Source organism: Zasmidium cellare (assembly GCF_010093935.1).
Source record: "Zasmidium cellare ATCC 36951 unplaced genomic scaffold M409scaffold_23, whole genome shotgun sequence".
In the NCBI taxonomy this organism is placed as follows: domain Eukaryota; kingdom Fungi; phylum Ascomycota; class Dothideomycetes; order Mycosphaerellales; family Mycosphaerellaceae; genus Zasmidium; species Zasmidium cellare.
In genome coordinates this window covers 34,674-58,020 of record NW_022986967.1, presented here as the reverse complement: position 1 = coordinate 58,020, position 23,347 = coordinate 34,674, and the positions used below count along the sequence as shown (strand labels likewise).

Sequence of the window (23,347 nt, the reverse complement as noted above, 5' to 3'; positions counted from 1 at the left end):
ACATTCCAGTCCTGCGCTCTGCACTGCATCAATCACGCTGCAGCGCCCTCTGTCTGCTGGCCTCGCTCGCTTTGACACCGCCGCCGCTCTTTGAAAGACGCCCGCTTGGCCTGCCCCGGACCTTGACTCTACCGCATTGACCCTCACCACCGCGTCGGCCAGGCAGCTTCTGGGCCGTCGCCGACCTACCCTCCTCTCCGGCGCAAGATGAACGGCTTGGCTGGCAGCGTGTCGACCGCTGGCCAGTTGTACGTCCGCGCGCTTTACGACTACGATGCCGACGACCGCACGAGCTTGAGCTTTCACCAGGGCGACATCATACAGGTCATCACGCAGTTGGAGAGTGGATGGTGGGATGGGGTGATTCGCGGTGTGCGAGGGTGGTTCCCCAGCAACTACTGCGCTGTCGTGGCGCCTCCGTATGAAGATGGCATGGGCAATGGGCTTCGGGCAGGCGATTCGGAGGCTGAAGAGTCGGAGGAGGAATACGGCGAGCAGGAGCACACCCACATGACCAATGGCACCTCCACTTATCACGAGAATGCGGCTACAACCACCCAAGAAGAAGCGGCATTCTGGATACCCCAGGCCACACCCGATGGGAGGCTGTTCTACTTCAATACGCTCACGGGCGAGAGCACAATGGAACTCCCTCTCGAAGCACCCACCTCCGCCAACGAGACTGGCCCGCGAGACCGCACCAACATCTACATTCCCGATCAGACCAGACCGCCGGCCGAGTTCATGGCGGCCGGATACGAGCGAGATGAGGACACCGACTATGCTTCTGCGTCGGAGGCTGAGGACGCGTCCGTGGCACAGGGCTCAAAGGCCTCGAGCGTAAGTCACACCTTTCCACGTGTATGCTCACCCGCAATCTACGTGACACCCACTAACATTGTCTATCTGTCAGCATCGACGCAGGCGTTCGTATCTGTCCGACGGTGTGTCACCAGCGACGTCCATGGATTCTTTGAGCGCTGCTTCTCCGTTGAGCCGCTCTCGCACCAATCTTACTGAAGCAAGCAACGTGTCGCTTTCGGCGATGCAGCAGGGAATCCCACCCGTTGGTACCACCATGACCTCGTTCGCTAATGCGCAGCCCGGCGGATCGAGCACTTCGTTAATACCTCGGAGATTCTTTGACGACGCGCATGCCGTTCCATTGACGTGGAATACTATGGTCGAAGACATGCGCCGCGCTGTCCAGAGATATCGTGAAGTCATCAACGCCGGCGATCGCTCAGAGTTCGTTCGCAAAGCCGAAGACATTTCAGACCATTTGCGCTTGTTGCTTGCCGCCGGCTCAGGCACTACCGACAACCACAGCGGAAACCCCTCAATCATCTCAACGAACAAGGCTCTCTACCCTCACTTCAGAGAGATGATGTCCAGATTCTCCAAGCTAGTCCTGTCTTCTCACATCGCCGCAGCGGACTTCCCTGCGCCAGACTCGGCAGCCAAATGTCTGCAGGAAGCCGAAGGCGTCCTGCATGGCGTCTATGGCTTTGTGGAGGTGGCTCGACAACAACGTGGTGAAGAAATACCAAGGCTGACACCAGGGTTCGTCAATGGGAGCAAGAAGGCGGGCAACTGGCAAAGCAATGGCCTCGATGCCAAAGATCCGTTGGCGTCAATGTCATTCATGGACGACGAGCACGAAGCCCTCAGCGAGCCGTCGGCGGCGTTGGACCCGGCCCTATTGCAACGCTTGGATGACCTGAAGCGACTGATTGTGTCGAGCATCCGGCGGCTAGACGAGCACCTGGTGCTCCGCGACAAACTTATAACGCATCACAAACATCGACAGATCGGTGATGCAGTCTGCAGATCTGGCACTCAGGTGATCGAAGTTTGCCGGCCTTATCTGTCAACAATCGAATCAGTGAATCTCGCCTCGTTACAGTCCGCATTGGAAACGCCTCAGCTAAACGACTTCTCCGAACATAAACAAGAGCTATACGACTCTACATCGGACCTCATCGCAGCATGCCAAGCAGTTGCAAGCCCCTTGGGTGATGAATGGGCTGAGGTTAGAGGCCCTTCACTAGAGGAGCGATTGAACCGGGTCAAGTCGGTTGGAAGGGAACTTGACACTGCCACCAACCAGATCTTCTTCTCCCTGCAGCTTCTCTCTGAGTTGATGCCTCACGACGCATCAAGTCGTGATCCACATCGCTTGACTGACGGCGGAGCGCCGTACGAACAGCACATGAAGAGCAACTCGAAGACGTTGCGACCTACACTCGCAGATGTAGGGCACTCGAAGTCATTCACCGAGGGAACCTCACCGAGTGTCGGCACCCCTAGCCAACCACAGGAAGCTCGCGCAGGGGAGAGCTCAAAGGTGAAGCGCTTCTTTGGGGAAGTACCGGCGCAGACCGTTCCTGGCCGAGATTCAGAAGAGATGCCTGACTACCTACGACTTGATCACGAGGGCGAGATCGCCTACGACTTCAAGGTTGAACCTCCGCAACTCCGGGGTGGAACTTTGACAGGACTGGTGGAGCAGCTGACCCGGCACGATCGGTTAGATTCGCCCTTTAACAACACGTTCTTGCTGACGTATCGGTCGTTCACCACCGGCCCTGAACTCTTTGAGATGCTGGTCAAGCGCTGGACAATACAACCGCCGCCTGGATTATCTGGCAACGACCTACAGACGTGGACCGACAAGAAGCAGAAGCCAATCAGATTCCGTGTGGTCAACATCTTGAAGTCGTGGTTTGACAACTACTGGATGGAGGGCAACGATGAAGCGAGTCAACAACTTATGCAGCGCGTGTATACCTTCGCAAAGGACGCCGTGCAGTCGACAAGCACCCCGGGAGCTGGACCTTTGATGACAGCGATCGAGCAAAGAATGCGCGGCCAAGATGCTTCGAGTAAGCGACTGGTGCTGACCCTCAATTCACAAGCACCTCCGCCCATCATCCCCAAGAACATGAAGAAGCTCAAGTTCCTCGATATCGACGCTCTTGAGTTCGCTCGCCAACTCACCATCATCGAGTCGAAGCTGTATGGCAAGATCAGGCCGACCGAATGCTTGAATAAGACATGGCAGAAGAAGTTGGCCAACGGCGAACCTGATCCAGCTGAGAACGTCAAAGCCCTGATTCTTCACTCGAATCAGTTGACGAACTGGGTCGCTCAGATGATCTTGACTCAAGCAGACGTCAAAAGGCGTGTTGTGGTCATCAAGCACTTTGTCTCGATCGCAGACAAGTGTCGAACCTTGAATAACTTCTCATGTTTGACCTCGATAATCTCGGCGCTGGGCTCAGCACCTATCCACAGACTTAACAGGACGTGGGCGCAGGTCAATGCTCGGACAACACAGACTTTGGAATCGATGCGCAAGCTGATGGGATCGACAAAGAACTTCTTGGAGTACCGCGAGTCTCTACACAAGGCCAACCCTCCATGCATCCCATTCTTCGGAATATACCTGACGGACTTGACGTTCATCGAAGACGGAATCCCCAGCATCATCAAGAAGACACAATTAATCAACTTTGCGAAACGAGCCAAGACAGCAGAAGTGATTCGCGACATCCAGCAATATCAGAATGTGCCTTACGGACTGCAACCGGTGCCTGAGCTGCAGGAATACATTCTTCGAAATATGCAAAGCGCGGGCGATGTGCATGAGATGTACGAGCGAAGTTTGCAAGTTGAACCTCGCGAAAGGGAGGACGAGAAGATCGCAAGGTAAGAGGTTAGCCTCTTTAGTTCTAATGACTGTGTTGACCGTCTTTCCAGGTTGTTGTCAGAATCCGGATTCTTGTAGTCCAAGGACCTGAGCACTGACTCACTCCTACTTTCTCCTCGGGAGCTCGAAGAGATCAAATCCGAGAGCCCATCCTCCTTCTCGAAACGAGACAATTGGACCAAGATGGCTAAGTCTACCATCCAACTTCTGGGAAGTTACAAAAGCTTCGAAACAGCGGACGGAGTCTGTCAATATCGCCAATTTGGATGATCTCACAGGCAGGTAAGCGAGATGATGAAGAGCGGAATGGAAGATGGAGAAAGAATCACGACGGGACGAATGTAATGAAAGACAGCGGCGCCGGATGAGAGAGCGCGAAGACCGCCGTCACAATGATCTTGTTGGCACATGGATGCCTTCTGTTTGACTTCTCGCTAGTTGCGGCAGACATTTGTTCACAAAAGGAAACGGGCATTTTCCTAATGGCTGGCTGGGACAGAGGCAGGCGCTGGGCGTGTGGGAGAACAGGAGTCTCGAATGCATGGGGATGGGGTGACATGTGAAATTGCACCCGCTTCTCTATTCTTCGGAGCCGCTGCTGCTGCTGCTGCGGTGTAGCGTAGCTAATGCTATTTTTCTCCAACGCACGTGATGTTTCACAGCAGTCTGCGCGACGTTGAGATAGCGGATACCGGCGTTTTGGTGAGTGTCGTCTGGTTGTGATTTCGACATTGTCCCGTGCTGATCAGGTCGTGCTGTCTGTATTCGCGTCGTGTGAGGTTTGGAAGTCGCGAGTATCAGAGTGAGAACTCATTGCCACTTCTCTGCAAACGACGGCAAAGTGACTGCAACAACAACCTGCATCCACCCTCAACGAACGATGCAAAGTCCCGCTCCTTGTGACACATAACACAACCTGTCTCTCACGATCGATTCGCCAATCAGCACATTCGCGAAGCATCTGATCGAAGCACCATTCATTCAATCGCAATCACAAGACCATCACTCTGCTGCCCACCATGCGTGTGGCGCTTTCCGGCATTTCGATGCTGTCGACACTCGCTGCCGCGCAACAACAATATCCCTCCACTGAACACGCGCTCTGTCCGTGCGGTCATACTGTCAACGCCACTGGGTGGGAAGATGGCTGGGCGCTTTTTACTGAATTCTTTGAGAGTGACTTCCTCCATGCACACGATTTGAAGGATGACGATGACGATACTTGGATACCACAGGCATACAATGTCACGCCGGGGGACGGGAGGGGGACGTACGGCAAAGCGTCGCTGGTTGAGAATGTCGTCACGAATCCGATTGAGAGCGTGTACGATTGGAGTGGACCTGGAGTGAACGGCGAGGATCCTGGACTGCAGCTTTGGGTGAGGAAGGACTTGGTGGATGTCGATGGAGGAAAAGCCGTTCCAATGGCCGAGATCGTGTCCGCGAGAGACGACATCCTCTACGGAAGCTTTCGCATCGGGATGAAGACTACAGCTGTCGCTGGGACGTGTGGGGCCTTCTTCTTCTACAAGAATGATTCGAATGAAATCGATATGGAGTTCCTCTCCTCCCACCAACAACCCTTAAGCAACCACGGCCTTGTCAATTTGGTCATTCAATCGCCTGAGAGTGCGGATGTGGGATACGTCCAACCGGGCTCGAACGATTTCGACAACCACTCCATGTCCTTCGCCCCTTCCGAGATGTACCACGAATACCGCTTCGACTGGCTCCCCGATCGCGTCGACTTCTACGCCGACAGCAAATGGATGTCCACGATCCGCACCAACGTCCCCAAGTCTCCCGGTGCGATCCACGTCTCGCACTGGTCTAATGGAAACCCCGGCTGGAGCGCTGGACCTCCTGTCAAAGACGCCGTGATGACGATCAGCTACATCAAAGCGTACTTCAACTCCTCGAATCCTGAAGCTACAGCGAAGTCCTTGGAGATCTGTCAACCGCGCGAGTTGCCTAACAGCACTTGCTATATCCCCAACCAATGGTACCCGCCGGACCCGATGGGGATTGAGGGGAATGCTACGGGGCATACACATTTCTTCACGGTGGATATTGAGAAGACTTCTCCTGATCCACCGCCGCGGCCACCGGTGAGTACGCCGGATGTCGTGCCGTCTGCTGCGGCGATAGGGAGACCATTGAGTCTGGAGGTTTTTGCTGTGTATTTGGTTACGTTGGTGATGGTGGTCGTTATGGGGGAGTGTCGTCATGATGTTCCGCTGGTGGTTTATAGCTTATTGGGATGAGCATACAGTAAAAGGGCATTGTTATAGATTTATTGGGTTGTCATGAGCATTGGCGATGTCAAATCGAAGTCGAAGTCAAGCCTTACTAGTGGTCTACAAACTCCATGCTAATGAGGAACTTGACATCATCCATTAACGTGGCGAATGGCCATAATTTGTATATATGTCTTGAATTTCGTTCAACATTAGACTACATTCCTTTCACTACTCGTTTTTGGGAAAATGTTTATGCAGGGATACCTTTTCTTATATTCATTGGCCATAACGCCAACTCTGGCCTGGACCCAGCCTCGATTCGGTTCTGTCCCAGGAAACAATTTCGGTCTGCCACAAAATGCCTCCTATGACTACGTCGTCGTTGGCGGAGGTGAGTCTAATTCACCTCATTGATACAAACTTCTTGGACGTTGCATAGCTCACTCACAACCTAAAAAGGAACCGCCGGCCTAACCATTGCCTACCGATTAGCCGAAGACGGCAAGAACAGCGTCGCTGTCATCGAAGCAGGTGGTTTCTACGAGCAGGATAATGGCAACACTTCGGTCGTCCCGGCTTATTGTCCTCGGTACGGTGCTACGACGATTGAGTCCGCTGCGCAGTATTCGCTCGTTGATTGGGGATTCGTTACGGAAGCGCAACGGGGTCTTGGAGGACGGAGGTTGCATTATGGGCGTGGGAAGACTTTGGGTGGGAGGTGAGTTTGAAGAGTAGTTGAAGTTGAAGGCTGGGAGAGTTGTGCTGATGGAGAGACGTTCAGTTCTGCCACGAATGCTATGATTTACAATCGCGGGACGTATGGCTCGCAACAGCGCTGGGCTAAACTGGTCGGGGATGATGCGTGGACGTTCGATAATCTGCTTCCGTATTTCTCTCGCGGCATCACTTACAGCCCTGGAGATCCTCAGCTGCGCGCTGCAAATGCGAGTGTGCCTCCGCCAGCGAATCCTCTGGCGTTCAATGGATCTGGGCCGCTTCATGTGTCGAATCCGAACTTTGCTCAGATCTTTGCGAGCTATGTGGATGGTGCCATGGCGGAGGCGGGCATACCGACGCAGCAGGACTTCTCTAGTGGTCATCTGCTGGGAAGGCAGTATGCGCCTCTGACCATTTCGTACCCCGAGGAAGAGCGGAGTTCTTCGCAGGCTTCGTATCTCCGTGCTGCGTTGCAGAGCGGCTGGGAGAATCTGGTCATTTATCCAAATACGCTCGCGAGAAGGATTGTCTTCAACGAGAGCAGAGCTGCCACGGGCGTGGAAGTCGAAGCTTCCTCGTACCAGAATACCAACACGTACGTCCTGAATGCCACCAAGGAGGTGATTCTCTCCGCCGGCGCTTTCCAGTCGCCTCAGCTGCTCATGGTGAGTGGCATCGGGCCTAGGGAACAGCTCGAGAAACATGATATCCCGGTGTTGGCAAATCGGCCTGGAGTGGGAGCCGGCATGCAAGATCATCTGGACTTCTCGCCGATCTACGAGATCAATGTCGAGAATGGCGTTGGTGCGATTGCTGATCCTTCAGCAAATGTTCCTTTGATCGAGGAGTATAGAGTCAATCGGACTGGACCTTTGACTAACGCGGGCGTGGACTACATAGGCTGGGAGAAGCTTCCCCAGCCATACCGTAGCAATCTCAGCGCTTCTGCCGCCGCGGATCTTGCCAAGTTTCCGGCGGATTGGCCAGAGGTAAGTTATCTCCAGTATTGTCCTAGTTTCCATGCAGCGCAGCGAACTGACCAGGGTATTTTGCAACAGATCGAATACGAAGTCACCGCAGCCTCACTCTCCGGCACCGATCCCAGCAAACGTTTTGGAACAATCCTAGCGATCCCCGTAACGCCCCTCTCCCGCGGCTACGTCAAAATCACCTCCAACAGCACCCGGGACCTCCCCCTCGTGAACCCCAACCAGCTCTCACACCCCACGGACCGCGAGCTCGCCGTGCAAGCCTTCAAGCGCGCGCGCAGCTTCTTCCACACAGACGCCATGAAGCCCATCCTCATCGGCGACGAGTACATGCCGGGCGCCAACGTCACGAGCGACGACGCCATCCTCGCGTACATCATGAAGACGGCGTATCAGAACTGGCATGCCTCGTGTACGTGCCGGATGGGGAAGGCGGAGGATCCGATGGCGGTTGTTGATTCGCACGCGAGGGTTTTGGGCGTGAGGGGGTTGAGGGTTGTGGATGCTGCGGCGTTTGCGGTCTTGCCGCCGGGGCATCCTCAGAGTACTGTTTGTGAGTTTTGAGAGGGAAGATGTCTGTAGGGTTTATTGGCTAATGTTTTTGTGTGCAGATGTGCTCGCGGAGAAAATTGCGGATGATGTTTTGTCGGGGAGGTGATTTGGTGGTATTGGAGGAGCGTAAGTGATGGGAAGGCTCGAGATGATTTGAATACCGGTGCCCTTTGTTAGGAGTGGGCTACAATGTCTTCACAGCGCCAATGTGGATCGCGGAGCAATGTTCCAAGCAGATGATGGGACAGGAGCGGTTGTTCGTAGAAGAAGATCTTGGACGTAGGAGAATAGAGGTTCCAACACCGTAGTTCTTGACAAATACTTGAGTACTCCCAACATTCAATCTTCAATAGGTGAAGGATCAGGAGGTGAGGTCAAGGTTAAAAACGTGGCCCATCGCTCGGAAAGCTCGGCGTCATCACGGGCCGTGCGCCATCTCCAGTGCATCCATCCAAGCTCACGGGAGGTGTAATGAAACCACTCCAGCCTTCGATTAACCACTCCACGTGCGACAACGCCTCATCTTTCATACCCCTGTACAGTACACCGCCCGCGCCATTGGATCTGGTCGTCCGTCACTGCAGCACATCTTTGGGCTGAGGACAGCAGCTTTGATGCCCGCGGCTAGGCATCATGTCAGACAACGGTAACAGCTTCACCCGCAAGCTATCTGCAACGCCCCCATACTGATCGATACCCAGAACATGCCATTCTTAACCTAAGCCCCGACGAGAAACGCGCCTTCTCCTTCCTCTTCAACCAAGCCGACAAGGACCAGCTCGGCGTCGTCACGGGCGAGAACGCCGTCTCCTTCTTCGAGCGCACCCACGTCTCCCCCAACGTCCTCGGCGAGATATGGCAGCTCGCCGACACCGAGAACCGCGGGTTCCTGTCCCAACCCGGCTTTTGTATGGTGTTGCGGTTGATCGGACATTACCAGGCGGGAAGAGAACCGACGAGTGAGTTGGCGTTCAAGTCGGCTCCCGTGCCCAAGTTTGAGGGCTTGCAGATACCTGGTGTTGGTGCTGGTGCTGGTGCTGCGAGTGGGACGGGCAGTGCTGGTGGGAGTGCGATTCCTAGTCCTACGACGGGGAGTTTTCCTCCTAATCCGCTGCAGCCGCAGTTGTCTGGCCAGGCCCCAATTCGAGTGCCTCCCTTGGACCCACAGAAGGTTCAGCAGTATTCCAGCTTGTTTGAACGATCGGGTTCACAGAATGGACAGCTGGACGGTGCTACGGCGAAGGCTATATTCGAAAGAGCTGGGCTTCCGAACGATGTGCTTGGTCGGATATGGAATTTGGCGGATCGCGATCAGAAGGGCGCTTTGGATCAGACTGAGTTCATCGTGGCCATGCATCTGTTGACGAGCATGAAGACACGGGCGATGTCTGCGCTGCCTCAGACGTTACCGCCTGGATTCTATGAAGCTGCGGCGAGACGAGGTGCTCCGCCTAGCAGACAAGCAAGTGGACAAGTACCTGTCCCACGACAGACTACTGGAGGTGCTGTTGGAGCCATTCCTCGAACGCAAAGTCCTCTTGCGAGACCGGCAGGCTATGGAACCCCACCACCTATGTCGGCACAGACTTCGGGCACGCCTTGGTTGATCACGGCCGCGGACAAGGCCAAGTTTGATCAGTTCTTCAATACAATTGATACTCAAGGACGGGGAGTAATCACAGGTGAACAGGCTGTGACGTTCTTCTCCGATTCAAGACTTTCCGAAGAGACTCTGGCCCAGATCTGGGACCTGGCAGATATCAACAGCGAGGGCCAGCTTAACAAGGATGAATTTGCCGTGGCTATGTATCTCATCCGACAGCAGCGAGCATCGAATGCTGCTCCCCTACCGGCTTTTTTGCCACCGCCACTTGTTCCTCCAAGCATGCGTAAACAGCAGCCACAGCCTCAACAGTCGACAGCGCCGGCCTTCGACAATGCCGCGAACACTTCGAACCTGCCAAAGTCGGCTGCTGATGATCTTTTTGGCCTGGATCAGCCATCCCAGTCACAGGCGCCGGCTCTACAGCCCCAAGGTACTGGAGCGTCTGCGGCGAAAGACCCCTTCAGTGGTGGATCGCCGGCAAGTCCAAGCAGTCCAGCACGTTTCCAGCCGCAACCACAGCAAGCTGGAAGCATGTTCAAGCCGTTCCAGCCGACTTCTGCTTTTGGTGCAAGTATAGCGCAGCAGAACACTGGCACGTCTGTGGGATCGAACCAACCGCGTAGTGTGCCCCAACAAGCTGCACCGACTGCTGCGGACGATCTCCTGGGCGATAACGAGACACACGCTGCGGAGAGCAGTAAACTTACGAACGAAACGACCGAATTGGCGAACATGAGCAATCAAATCGGCAACCTTCGCACCCAGATGGAACAGACACAGGCTAAGAAAAGCACCAACCAGGCTGATCTCACGGCGACCAACAACCAGAAGCGTGATTTGGAACTTCGGTTGCAGCAGTTCAGGACTCAGTATGAGCAAGAAGTCAAGACGGTCAAAGAGCTTGATCAACAGCTTGTTGAGTCTCGGGAATCGACCAAGAAACTGGGCCAAGAACTTGCAATGCTTGAAGGCACATACCAGGATCTCCAAACACAGCACCAGAATGTATCACAGGCGTTGCAAGCGGACCAGCAGGAGAACGCGAGCCTGAAGCAACGTATTGCGCAGATCAACACCGAAGTCGCCAGTTTGAAGCCAGAAATAGAGAAGCTTAAGATGGACGCGAGACAGCAGAAGGGTCTTGTTAGTATCAACAAGAAGCAGCTGGCGACTAACGAGGGCGAGAAGGAGAAACTTCAATCTGAGAAGGCTGATCTCGAGCGTGAGGCTGCGGAGCGTGAAGCACAAGCGCGTGCTGCTCCTGCTCCTGAACCTGTTGTCAGCCCGCCGGCCGCGGCGTCAACCGTCGCCAGCCCAGGAGGCACTCTTCACTCGTCGAACCCGTTCTTTAGAAAGGCCAGCAACGACGGTGCTAGAGGCTCTCCGCCACCGACTGGCACTGGAAGTGGTCCTAAACCTAGTGCATTCGATGCTTTGTTTGGACCTTCTGCTGCTTTTGCACCGACTGGCCAAGCTAGCAGTCGGACTGGTACACCACCCGCAACGAGTTTCATTGGTCGTTCAGTGCCAGCAGCAGCTGCGGGCGCGGCAGTAGGTGCTGCAACTGCGGTGGGAATGTCAGATTCCATCCAGAGCGTGTCGTCTGTGGGTGAACCTACACCTTCTGCGACCCCACCGCTCTCGGAGCAGGCCAAAGAGAGCCCTCAGGCCGCAGAGCCACCTCCACCGCCTGAGAGCAGGCAGTTCACTGCTTCACATCTACCAGTTGGCAATGTCGATGGAAGCCGTGAAGAGGATGCTAGCTCGACCAGAGTCCTGCCGCCTGCCAGTAGAGCTGGCCTTGAGACACCGCAAGACACGATCTCATCCGCTGGTGATACAGCGACCCCACCGCAGGTGCATGGCCAATTTCTCGAAGATCCTAAGCCAGAGACCGCTGCGCAGGAGGGCATGCCTGGTGCGTTCCCTTCGGAAACATTCCAATCGACGAATGCTACTCCAGTGCCGACACATTTGGAGACCGCGCCAGCCGTTAAGGACGATTTTGACTCTGCCTTCGCCGGTTTTGGAGAGGGCGATAAAGCTAAGGACGCTGCAAAAGAGAATGAGGATCCATTCGGAGCGTCTTCCAGCCAGGCAGCTCCTCAAGTGTCTGCGTCTGAGTTCCCTCCTATCCAGACCTTGGAACCAGAAGATGATGAGTCTGACAGTGAGGATGAGGGCAAAGGATTCGATGACAACTTTACGGCTGCCTCGCCGCCTAGGAATCAGACGGCTACATCATCTGTCCAACCACCTACGGAGCCACCCCAGTATACTTCGGCTCTCGCTGGAGCGTCGTCCTCCCCACCATCGTACGATGACAGCGATAAAGCAGCGTACGGAGGAAGCGGAGAGCGAATCGAGGAGAACAAATTTGACCCGAAGTTTGGTGGTCTACTACCAGCGAGAGAAGACCCAACGAGTCCACCTCCGCCTGATGAGGGACCGATCGCTTCGGCGACCACGACTGAACTGCCACCGGAGCCATCGACGTCGGCAAGACAGAATGCGTTCCACACGCCAACTACCAGCACTGCTCAACCAGCAGTTTCAGCACAGCCAAAGAATGCATTTGATGACTTCGACGCCTTTGACGATCTCGCAGAAGCAAAAGAAGCGGATAAGACTGGTGACTTTGACTTTGGCGAGCACAACACCGAGTTCAACCCGACGTTTGACTCGCCTGCCGCCAGCATGACAAACACCATGACCTCGACTCAACAGACTCCAGTGGCAGCATCCCGGAGCTTGAATCAGCCTGAAAGCAACGGCTTTGCCAACTTCCAGCCTTCGCTGTCAACAAGCAACACCTTTGGCAGCACCAGCAGCGTTGCCAACAGCAGCATCCAACAAACTCCTGAAAATGTGCAGCATGACTGGGACGCCATCTTCTCAGGTCTAGACAACTCGAAGAATGTCGACACAACCCTCACTACTGATCCGTGGGGTCCTTCAGACGCCACCAACACCAACGGCACAAGCAGCTTGTCGGCACCGGCTGCCCCAGCACCTTCATCGACCACTCGTCCACCGACAATCGAGAACTTCCCACATCCTCCGCCCCCAGCCCCTGCCTCGAAAGCGGAGCGAGGAGGTGCCATCACCCCAGGCACAGAGCACGATGATCCCATCTTGAAGCGTTTGACGGGCATGGGGTACCCTAGGAAGGACGCTTTGGATGCGTTGGAGAAGTATGATTATGATATTAATAAGGTGAGTCTTGTGTAATCAACAAAGCAGCATGAGGTATCTCGACTAATCGTGATGTTATACAGGCCGTCGATCATTTGACTAGTAGTTGAGTACGTTGAAGAAGGGCGGGTCATTCGTTGTTTCCACGTGCAAGACTCTCCAATTGAGCGGTCTTTTTGAGAGAGTAGCCACGCGATCGTTTTTATATAATCTGTAAATACCACCAACCACCAATTACTCTAACAATCTAACCTACACCCACCCTCCCCCCCTCATCTTCCTACAAAAAATTCCTCGGATCCAACCCCTTCACCTTCGCGCTCCTCCCCGCCCCTTCAAAAACAAACTCACTCACCAACTTCCCGGTCCCAGGAGCATTCTGAATCCCCCAACACGTATGCCCGACCGCCATGACCTCCCCCTCCGACCCCGTAAACCCCACCAACGGCGCCGAAGACCCCTGCACCGAGGGGAGATAACACGCCTGTCTGGCTGTGACTTCGCCGTCCCGTAACTCGTCTGACACACTCCCCACGGAATCTACGATATCCTGACATCTGCTCTCGTCGACCTGCACGTCCGCTGAGGTGGGCGGGAGCGGTGCGAGGTGGTCGCCCTCGCCGCAGGCGTAGACTTCGGTGAAGGGGCGGGCGTAGATCTCCGGGGTGACGATTTGGCCGGAGTGGGCTTTGTTGGCGGGGAAAGGGGAGGGGAGTTTTATCTGTGTGAAGAGGGCGTAGGCGGATACGGGGCGGGAGGGCCGGATTGTGACGCTGTGGGCGCGGAGGGCGGAGATGGGGGCGGTGGGGTAGATGTGTGGCGTCCAGGGGCCGGAGGCGATGATGAGGGTTGTTGTGGGGAGGGTTTGCGGTTTGTTGGAGGAAGGGGTGGTGTATGTGACGCTTGAGACGGAGGATCCGTCCGGAGAGTAGTTTATCGCTGTGACGGGGCTGTTCTCGAGGATCTGTACGCCTTTCTCCCGCGCGAGGGAGGCCATGGAGGTGGTGAATTGGTACGGGTGGACCTGGGCGGTGGTGCTCGGGTCGCCCATCTCCTCGTACGCGCGTAGGGAGTTGGGGGAGACCCAGTCGAGGTCTTTGGGGATGCCTTTGGCGCGGAGTTTGTTCAAGGCGTCTTTGCTCCTCTTTTGCAAGGACACATTGCTCTCTTCGTTCCCATCCATCTCCCCCTCCTTCCCTGGCACACTCCGCCCCTTCCCCCTCCCTCCAGAAATCCCCCGTCCAACACAATCCACCTGCCCACAATGCACCCTCCTATACCCCCACCTCTCCTCCCCACCATGCTCCTCCGCCAACTCCTTGTGCAATTTATAACTCAGCGGCACGAGACTGCTCGGATACGCCCACAGCGCCAGCAGACCCCCCGCTTTCCCTGACGCGCCGCCCGCGATCTTGCTCGCTTCGAGGAGCGTGATTTTGTGTTTGGTAGGGTCGTAGGAGGGGTGTCGCGTGAGGTAGTAGGCGGACGTGCAGCCTATGATTCCGCCGCCGATGATGACGATTTCTTTCTTGCCGTCGTTCGCCGTGGCCATTGTGGCGAAGGAAGATTTGGTGGTCTTTGGGATGGAGTGGAGGGATGTGAAGTGTCGGAGTCGTTGGAGAGACCTGTTGGCCACTTTGAAGAGGTCTTGTGAGAGTAGGAGAGAGTGTGGTTATGGTGGAGTGAAAAGAAAAGTGATACTTCTCTTCAAGGTCAGGTTGTGGCCTCTGAGAGCTTGTCCAAACATAAGATTTACGTCACAGTCGAGATCGTCAGGGCAGAAAATGCTCCACCATGTCATATCATATCAGAGCAGATGGCGGATATCAGTACTCGTACTAATGTGTGAGAAAATTGCTGCAAAGTCGGCGTGAAGTGAGGTTCAAAGTCAACGCTTGGAAGCCCTGCACGGACTCTTCACACACGCCATCAGATCGATTACCAGATTGAAGGTGGATACGAGGGTAAAAGGAACAAGTGTCGCATTGCATTTTTGATCTTGTCATCTCGCCATAGAAGGCATACTTCAGTTCCCAAGCAGTAGTCTACTAGCAGATGCTTCGACTAGTCAAGCATTAAAACGCCCGCCTAGAGTGCTGCATCCTGCTCCAACCATTCCCACCAACCGCGCCATTGTCCACCGCAGCAGCGAGAAACCGCGATTGGTTCTAGAAGCCAGTCCTTCGTAGTAGTATTGCCACAAGTCCTGTCCACACCGCCTGCTCAACGCTTTGCAAAAACCGTCGTCCGACAAGGCGCTCAGAAGCACTTGCGGTGGACGATGGATGGGCCAGACTCGTCGTACTCTTGCTTTGAGATCCACATCTGCTGGAAGGTCGAGAGCGAGGCGAGAATGGAACCACCGATCCACACAGAGTACTTGCGCTCTGGTGGGGCGATGATCTTGACCTTCATGCTGGATGGGGCGAGGGCGGTGATTTCCTTTTGCATGCGGTCGGAGATACCTGGGTACATGGTGGTACCGCCGGACTAGAAAACGTTAGCTGCATGTCTCAATTGTAGGTGTGTGCGATGACTGACCATGACGATGTTGCCGAAGAGATCCTTACGGACGTCAATGTCGCACTTGGTGATGGAGTTGAAGGTGGTGACGTGGATACCGCCGGATTCGAGACCGAGGACAGATGGCTGGAAGAGAGCCTCTGGAGCACGGAAACGCTCGTTGCCAATGGTGATGACCTGGCCGTCAGGAAGCTCGTAGGACTTCTCGAGGGACGAGCTCTGGCTGGCGGTCTGGATCTCCTGCTCGAAGTCGAGGGCGACGTAGCAGAGCTTCTCCTTGATGTCGCGGACGATTTCACGCTCGGCAGTGGTGGAGAAAGTGTAACCGCGCTCAGCCAAGATCTTCATGAGGTAGTCGGTCAAGTCACGACCGGCCATGTCGACACGGGAGATGGCGTGTGGGAGAGCGAAACCCTCGTAGATGGGGACAACGTGGGTGACACCGTCACCCGAGTCGAGGACGATACCGGTGGTACGACCAGAGGCGTAGAGGGAGAGGACGGCCTGGATGGAGACGTAGAATGCGGGGGCATTGAAGGTCTCGAAGACGATCTGGGTCATCTTCTCGCGGTTGCTCTTGGGGTTGATGGGAGCCTCGGTGAGCAGAACTGGGTGCTCCTCGGGAGCGACACGCAGCTCGTTGTAGAAAGTGTGATGCCAGATCTTCTCCATGTCGTCCCAGTTGGTGACGACACCGTGCTCGATGGGGTATCGCAGAGTCAGGATACCACGCTTGCTCTGTGCCTCGTCACCGACGTACGAGTCCTTCTGACCCATACCAATCATGATACTGCGCTCTTGTCAGAATTGCGCTGCGAACTCGAGGAAGGATTCATGGCATACCCATGATGGCGCGGTCGGCCGACAATGGATGCTGTGGTGGTGTCAGCAAGCTGCGGCTGGTCTGTAGGTGATAGTGGGATCACTCACGGAAGACAGCTCGTGGCGCATCGTCACCGGCGAAACCGGCCTTGCACATACCAGAGCTGGGACAGTGTCAGCTCTCATCGTCGTCGCTTGTGCGGTGTGTTGCCAATTCGTCTCATATCTGCAGCGTGCGTGCGGATGACGTCGAATGGCAGCTGAAGCACAGCGCAAGGAGGATCAGGCGGACGGCGTCTTACCCATTGTCAATGACCAATGCCGCGACCTCTTCTGTAGAGTGCAATCGAGTCAGCCATGTGTCCTTTTGGAGATGGAACGGCGCCAGGAGCGGGCGGGTGATGGATGGAGGCTCGAGGCAGCCATAAGACAGCGTCGCAGCGAGAGCAGCTTACCTTCCATGGCGAGGGATGTGGGTGGGTGTCGGTGGGAGTGGTGTTGGGATGAGGAGCGCTGCTGGGCTCGCTCGTTCGCGGTGTGTGGTGTGTTGGTGGGTAGTCGCAAGGATGTGGTCGGAGAGTTGAAGGTGGAGGGTGCGGTGCGGTGAAGCGGTGGTGAAGGAAAGCACGGCACCAAAAGCCAAAGCCACAGGCGCTAGCGTTCGCTTAGAGCTCAACTGCTGGCCACGCACCGGACTGGAAGAAGGCGCTGTTGCGATGGCTGTTCAGCTGGCCCGACGATGACATGGACATGCACTGCGCTGAATACGGCGGCACGCATGTATAGATACTGCGGCTATGAATGTGGCTGCCTTCTGCTATTTCAGTGCCACCCGTTCGTCACCCTCTTACGCGCGTTTTCTCACTGCCAAGACCGCCGGCATTGCCTCTCATCGCCGTCTCTCTCAGGCAGCTCAATTGCTATGGCTGACGAAGACGGGGCCACTAACAAATCCGAGTCGTACGCTTATCTACGATTTCTCATACCATCTGCCGCGCCCCTCCGCTGCTGCGTATGGCAGAAATTCAGCAGTGCGTTCCTCCCACCGCCACCTGCGTCGTTGTCCCCTTTTTCCATTCCGTGCACGTGCCATGCCCCGCGGCACTGCCCCGCCATCGACTTCAACATTTCGACACCCAACGGCAACGCCAACGTTCCTCACCAGACACTCAAAAATATCAAGTCAGCCACATTGGTCTCCAAAGGATCACACGAGTTGATCTGACTGTTCAAGTCACATGATTAATTAATGAGAGTCAGCCCGCCGAATTGGGAAGGAACCTGGCAGAAAGTGCCGGAAGGCGCTAGTCTCTTCACGAATTCTTGATCTTTAGGTACAAGTGAATGATTTTATTCTATCCCATCCAGGCTCTCTACACCCCCCAAAACTTCTCGATCACAAGTCCGCAGACAAGACACGACTGCTACACTCACACACACAACCAAAAATGTCAGAACAACAACAATCCCTCAACCAACTCCTCCAATGGAGCATCGAAAACAGCGACTCCACCCGCAACAACAATGCCACCACCACCACCACCACCGACGCACCCACCCAACAACGCGACCCCTCCCGGGGCCTCAACTCCCAAATGCTCGCCGAACTCCTCGGCGGCCCCTCCGACGCCGACCGCATGCGCGAAGCCATGAGCGCCATCGTAGCCCCCCTCTCCCAAATCTCCCTCGCGAACAAACTCATCGCCTGGGACAACCTCGAACAACTAATCGAACAAATCGACAACGCCAACAACATGGACAGCATGGGTCTCTGGCCGCCGCTCCTCCAACAACTCGAGCACTCCGAACCCGAAATGCGCAAGAACGCCGCGGCGTGCTGCTCGACCGCCGTGCAGAATAACGTCAAGAGTCAGGAGGTGTTGCTTGGGAGTGGTGGCGTGCCGAGACTTGCGCGGTTGGCGACGGAGGATGAGGATGCGGGGGTTAGGAAGAAGGCGATTGGGGCGTTGAGTAGTGAGGTGAGGAATTTTCAGCCGGGGATGGATGAGTTGGAGAGGAGTTTGCCTGAGGGCGTGTGGGGCGGGAAGAGGAGGGGGGTGGATGCGGCGGATATGGAGGCTTGTGATGGGTTGATGCGGGCGTTGAGGGAGTTCTCGGCGGCGAGGGGGTGAAGGAGGGGATATAGGGAGATACGGGGATATGTGCCAAGTCCTACGAGGCGAGGTGCTCGCTGAGAGGCTGGCTGGCTCATGAGAGGAGGACAAAGGGCAAGTCACCAGGGCTATGACGATAGTCACTCGTCAACGAGAGAAATAGAGCCGCTCCGTGTTGGTTGTTCCTCAGCAGTTGAGGCTTGACACGAGCGAATGACTATAGACACACACCGGCCGTCAGAATACGGCTAGAGACATCACGAAAGCAACGACCTGTATTATAAGATGATTCAAATACATCATTCGCCTTTTCCGTCATTATCGTCTTATTAATGTTGCCTCGAAATCCTATCAAGCACACGACACTGATACTAGGAGAGAACACAACAAGTTGACAATGCTTTAATAGACCAAACTTCAAATGCTACGCTAATGCCATCCCGTCCCCATAACTCCATATATATATACATCTCAAATAATACCATAACCCCCTCTCCTTACGGACTACACCCCCCTAACCTTCCGATAACTAGGCGGCTTCACCACCCGTCTTATCATCTTCCCAGCATACACCGGCCCCAAACTCGCGACCGCAATCAACCCCACCCTCCACCAAAACCCCCACGTCAGGACAAACTCCAAATCATAATACCCTCCAAGGAACGGCAAACTCCCAAAATACACCCCGGCCGTCCCCAGGATACTGAAGATCATCACGGGATGCCAGGTGGTGATCTCGGCCGCGACCATGATGAGCTCGTTGAGGATGAGCACGGTATAGGAGACGGCGACCATGCGCTTGAAGCCCGGCGTGGAGAGGGTGGTGTCAGAGCCGGTGGTGGGGTCCGAGGTGGGTTTGAGGCTGAAGCCCGGGACGAGGAGCTCGGAGCCGCCTTGGATGATGAGGCCTTGGTAGATGGAGATGGCGAGCCAGATGAAGAAGGTGCGGTAGGAGAGGGATTTGCCGCTGGTGAGTTCTTTGTAGAGTTCCGGGTAGAGGTTTGCGAGGCCCTCGTCGACGTCGCGGTCTAGCACGAGGGAGAAGACGGGAGCCATGGTGTAGACCGTGGCGTAGCCGACGAGGAGCCAGTCGCGGTAGAGGGCGACGGGTTCGAATTTCGAGGCGATGGAGAAGATGGCTTGGCAGACGGAGATGATGAGGCCGCGGTGCATGACGAACTGGGCGAGTTTGGCGGAGCGCCGGTAGGAATTGCGGCCGTGCCAGACGAGGAGTTTGGTGAGGTGCGCGAATTGTGTGATGGAGAAGTCAGCGGCCAGGGACGCTTGTCGGCCTTCTTTGCCTACGATGCCTACGCCTACGTCGGCGGCTTGGATCATGCTCACATCGTTGCCGCCGTCGCCGATGCAGGCGATGCGTTTTTTGGTGTAGGCGCGGATGAGGTGCGCAATGTCGGCTTTTTGGGTGGGTAAGCAGCGGCAGGCGATGACGGCGGGGAGGCGGACGGCTTGGGTGATGAAGGCGTCGCGGTGGTATGAGAGGTAGAGGGCGAGAGATTGGCCATCGATGAGGAGAGCGGCGTTGGGTTGGTTGTGGAGCATGCTCAGGGCATCGAGAGCGGCGTCTCTTCGTTTCAGGCTGGCGATGGTGTGGATGTATTGGCCTCTGCTGACGAGTTTGGATGAGACGGCCACACATCTTGCTGTCTCGACCTTGTCACCGGTCAGCATCCAGATCTTGATGCCTGCGTTGCGGAGGAGTTCCAGAGAGGGCTTGACGTGAGGTTGAAGCTTGTCCTCGACACCGGTCACTCCCAGCAATTCGAGGTCCTTCTCAAGATGCTGCTTGACGACATTCGACATGGACGCGTCTCTGCCTGATAAGCTGAGAGAGGCTTCTGCGTAGGCAGCCGAGAACGCAGAGAACTGTTGTGCGCTCAACATCTTCCGGCCTACCACGAGAGTACGTAAACCTTCTCGAGCCATGTTGCCAGTCTCCTCATCTAACCAGTCATTCGCAGCGACGATGGTGCTCATGACCGTGTCAGCACCCTTCTGGAAGAAGACGATCTCTCCAGACTCGTCTTTACGGTCGGTGGGATCACGAATGAAGCGTACGATGATTCCCATCCGCTTGCTGTCGCTTGTGAATGGGAAGACATTTAATACCTCAACCCGCACCACCGTACGTTCATCGCCAACGAACTGCAGCGAGATGCTTTTGCGATCACGATGGGAGAGTCGAAGTCCCACTTGCTCCGTCCATTGCACAATAGCGATCTCGTCCGGTGATGATGCCTGGTAAGATATTTTCGATTCACCAGACTCGTCCTCTTCCGTCGTGGGAGTGACATTGTGGCACAACGCCAGTGATAGCACGAGATCACGAACGCGTAGGCCAATCTCTCGCCTTGTCCTCGTGCCACCGCTAATATTGAAGCCTGATGAAGGACTGAACAAAGCACCGTCATCCGACAATGCAAATGCCTGCTTGACATAACTGCTGACCTCCTCCATGGCATCTCCGCCATAGCTGACTGTGCCAACGTGTACTTTTCGTAGCTCCATCTCATTCCGTGTCAATGTTCCGGTCTTGTCACTAAGCAAGTACTCAATCCGGCCGAGGTCTTCCGGAATCGTGCTCGTTCGCACAACAGTACCTGGAATGCCTTGGTCTCGATGGATGAAGTAGGCGTAAATGCTCTTTCCCATGTCAAGATTGACACGAAGAGATATGGGGACGATGGTACTGAAGAGGATGAGGAATCGCATCGCTGCAACGTACCATGGTCTCCCTTCGCGCTCACTGAACCCTTCGAGCGCCACCAAGACAATACTCAATGCTGCCGTCAGAAAGCACAGGATTTTTGTGAGGTTATTAATCTCGTATTCCAACAGACCAGTCTTTGATCTTGACGGTGATGTGGAGAGTGCTGCGCGAGTCTGCGGCCCTGTGTATATGACCACAGCATGTACAACCGTCGATGAGGCGAGTACGGTATTGGCCCATGCTGTGTTATCAATGTTCAGAGGACTTGACTTCGTCTTCAGTGCATCAGACTGAGGTGCTTCGTTGTCTTCAACAGGAGGATCATAGCCTCGTCGCTGCTTTGGTTCGAGCTCGATGGTCCCCACGAAGTCATTGACTCTCTTGTCGGGTTTGCCTGCGGTGACTCGAAGACGAACATACTCGCTGGCTGGTAATGTCTGGGCAAGAGGCGAGGCCAGCCGCAGTTTCCAGTCGGTTTCACCATCCAATTGATCTGTACGAATAAAAGCCTCGCCTCCTCCACTGGGGTCGGATGAAGTCGTCTCATTGTCCAGCTCTGCTCCTCGTGCCGCTTCGGCCTGCAATTTCTGACTTGCAGATGTCGAAGCCTCACCCATGTCGAGCAATTCCGCCTCTGACTGACGAGGTGTGTCTTCTGCTGGCTGAGTGGTTGCTTCCGTGGAGAAGCTCTTCAGAATCACTACATCGGCTGGGACTCGCTGATCCTTCCCTAGGACAAGAACATCGCCAACCTTCAGATCTCTCGAGGGCTTGGTAATTTCCACTACACCTGCTGAGGGCGCTTCCGTGTCTTCAGTCCTGTACTCTTCATCTTCAGCCTGCTGTAGTCTAGCACTGTCGTTGTCCAGGGACACCTTTCTCCGCTTGCCTTTCTTCTTCTCTGTCATGCTCTTGATCTTCCTCTTCTTGCCTCCACTCTTCGAGTTGAGAGCTGACAACGCGCCTTCTTCAAATCGCAAGACCTTGTAGGCCTCACTGTTTGCTTCATTATCCCGTTTCCTCCTGTACACATCATCGTACGCCTCCTTTCCCAGTGTAATGCTTATGACGAATGCCAACGGGGCAATGTAGGTCGTCAGATAGCCGATCCTCAGAGCGGGTATGATTTGTGACAACGCTACCAGTAAAAAGTACATGTTGAAGAAGAACTTGAACTCGTTGAACAGCGTTCGTGGGAGGAACGACCAAGGCGTGTATTTGGCATTCGACACGGCATTTGCAGGGAATCGTGTGGCCTGTCGCTGGCCAACAACAATGTTTCGGGTCGCCGAAGGATCGTGGTCGTCCTCAGGCTCCTCTTCCGCAGCAGAAGGCAAGGCGATCGAGGAACTCCGTTTGACGAAGGGTAGATAAGCCCAGAAGCCTTTCTTCTTCTTCCCGGAGAGCCCCAAGCTATTCAACGCCTGCTGAGAGCCACGTCTAACGTTTCCATTCGCGTGTGGTAACAACGGCGCATCATCGTCCCTTGTCGACAGTCCAGAGCTGGCAGCGCTCACCCTCTTCCTCCGCTCCTCCTCCTCGTCCCCGCCCACCAAGGCTTGTAGATCTTCTGCATCTTCGTCTCTTGGCCGCCTTCTCCCCCCTAACCGTAGATTCCTCAGCGGTATTCTTGCGCCAAAGTCATAGCTGATGCGGCCTGAGCTAGGCTGCCGCGAAGGTGCTTTTCGCGCAGATGAGGTGGTTTGCGGGTCGAGCTCGTTCAAGTCCAAGTCCAGGTCCGAGTCGCGTTCATCGTCGTCGGCATACGGGTCGTCTTGGGCATGCGGTTTGTGGTAGCCGTTGGGAGTTGTCATGCCTCATCTCATTGCCCTGAAGTACGTGGTGTTGTTGGTTGGACGATTTGGTTGGAGATGTTCCCCTTTTGTCGATTACAGTCCGTATAGGACAGAGGCTGGTTGGAGATCTGATCTGCTGGCCGTCGATTACTGTTACAGGACATGTGTCTTTGTGCTGCTCACATGTCGAGGGCCTACGAAAGACGGAGGACGCGGTGGCCAATCAGCAGCAGCCAAAGCCGAATCCTGAGCCCTCAAGACGGCGGATCATCAACTGCCTCTCTCCTTTCCGATGACACTCCTCCTGCTACGCGCATCCCATGCGAACGAGCACGGCAATGCCTGCCATGACC

At 55.3% G+C, this 23,347-nt stretch overlaps 8 protein-coding genes across 8 annotated transcripts; 5 read left to right on the top strand and 3 right to left on the bottom strand.

Moving 5' to 3' along the window:
* Nucleotides 1-207: 207 nt before the first annotated feature.
* On the top strand, nucleotides 208-3,790 carry M409DRAFT_55948 (uncharacterized protein; the record flags this gene model as incomplete). Its single annotated transcript, XM_033813142.1, has 3 exons — nucleotides 208-840; nucleotides 914-3,711; nucleotides 3,763-3,790. 3 exons carry the CDS (start codon nucleotides 208-210, stop codon nucleotides 3,788-3,790), a joined length of 3,459 nt encoding a protein of 1,152 aa, XP_033665935.1.
* Nucleotides 3,791-4,731: 941 nt separating this feature from the next.
* On the top strand, nucleotides 4,732-5,976 carry M409DRAFT_55947 (glycoside hydrolase family 16 protein; the record flags this gene model as incomplete). Its single annotated transcript, XM_033813141.1, has 1 exon — nucleotides 4,732-5,976. The coding sequence occupies one exon, from the start codon at nucleotides 4,732-4,734 to the stop codon at nucleotides 5,974-5,976; it is 1,245 nt and encodes a 414-aa protein (XP_033665934.1).
* A 222-nt stretch (nucleotides 5,977-6,198) lies between these two features.
* M409DRAFT_55946 (GMC oxidoreductase) lies at nucleotides 6,199-8,518 on the top strand (the record flags this gene model as incomplete). The annotated part of the gene is made up of 4 exons (XM_033813140.1): nucleotides 6,199-6,343; nucleotides 6,412-6,670; nucleotides 6,734-8,211; nucleotides 8,412-8,518. The coding sequence occupies 4 exons, from the start codon at nucleotides 6,199-6,201 to the stop codon at nucleotides 8,516-8,518; spliced, it is 1,989 nt and encodes a 662-aa protein (XP_033665933.1).
* A 325-nt stretch (nucleotides 8,519-8,843) lies between these two features.
* M409DRAFT_67354 (uncharacterized protein) lies at nucleotides 8,844-13,047 on the top strand (the record flags this gene model as incomplete). The annotated part of the gene is made up of 3 exons (XM_033817362.1): nucleotides 8,844-8,862; nucleotides 8,912-12,241; nucleotides 12,368-13,047. 3 exons carry the CDS (start codon nucleotides 8,844-8,846, stop codon nucleotides 13,045-13,047), a joined length of 4,029 nt encoding a protein of 1,342 aa, XP_033665932.1.
* Nucleotides 13,048-13,291: 244 nt separating this feature from the next.
* M409DRAFT_67353 (uncharacterized protein) lies at nucleotides 13,292-14,563 on the bottom strand (the record flags this gene model as incomplete). The annotated part of the gene is made up of 1 exon (XM_033817361.1): nucleotides 13,292-14,563. One exon carries the CDS (start codon nucleotides 14,561-14,563, stop codon nucleotides 13,292-13,294), a length of 1,272 nt encoding a protein of 423 aa, XP_033665931.1.
* Nucleotides 14,564-15,270: 707 nt separating this feature from the next.
* Nucleotides 15,271-16,818, bottom strand: M409DRAFT_67352 (uncharacterized protein; the record flags this gene model as incomplete). Its single annotated transcript, XM_033817360.1, has 6 exons — nucleotides 15,271-15,501; nucleotides 15,553-16,324; nucleotides 16,378-16,408; nucleotides 16,465-16,520; nucleotides 16,659-16,689; nucleotides 16,812-16,818. The coding sequence occupies 6 exons, from the start codon at nucleotides 16,816-16,818 to the stop codon at nucleotides 15,271-15,273; spliced, it is 1,128 nt and encodes a 375-aa protein (XP_033665930.1).
* Nucleotides 16,819-17,804: 986 nt separating this feature from the next.
* Nucleotides 17,805-18,488, top strand: M409DRAFT_24427 (uncharacterized protein; the record flags this gene model as incomplete). The annotated part of the gene is made up of 1 exon (XM_033807238.1): nucleotides 17,805-18,488. One exon carries the CDS (start codon nucleotides 17,805-17,807, stop codon nucleotides 18,486-18,488), a length of 684 nt encoding a protein of 227 aa, XP_033665929.1.
* Nucleotides 18,489-18,974: 486 nt separating this feature from the next.
* Nucleotides 18,975-23,012, bottom strand: M409DRAFT_67350 (uncharacterized protein; the record flags this gene model as incomplete). The annotated part of the gene is made up of 1 exon (XM_033817359.1): nucleotides 18,975-23,012. One exon carries the CDS (start codon nucleotides 23,010-23,012, stop codon nucleotides 18,975-18,977), a length of 4,038 nt encoding a protein of 1,345 aa, XP_033665928.1.
* Between the last annotated feature and the right edge of the window lie 335 nt (nucleotides 23,013-23,347).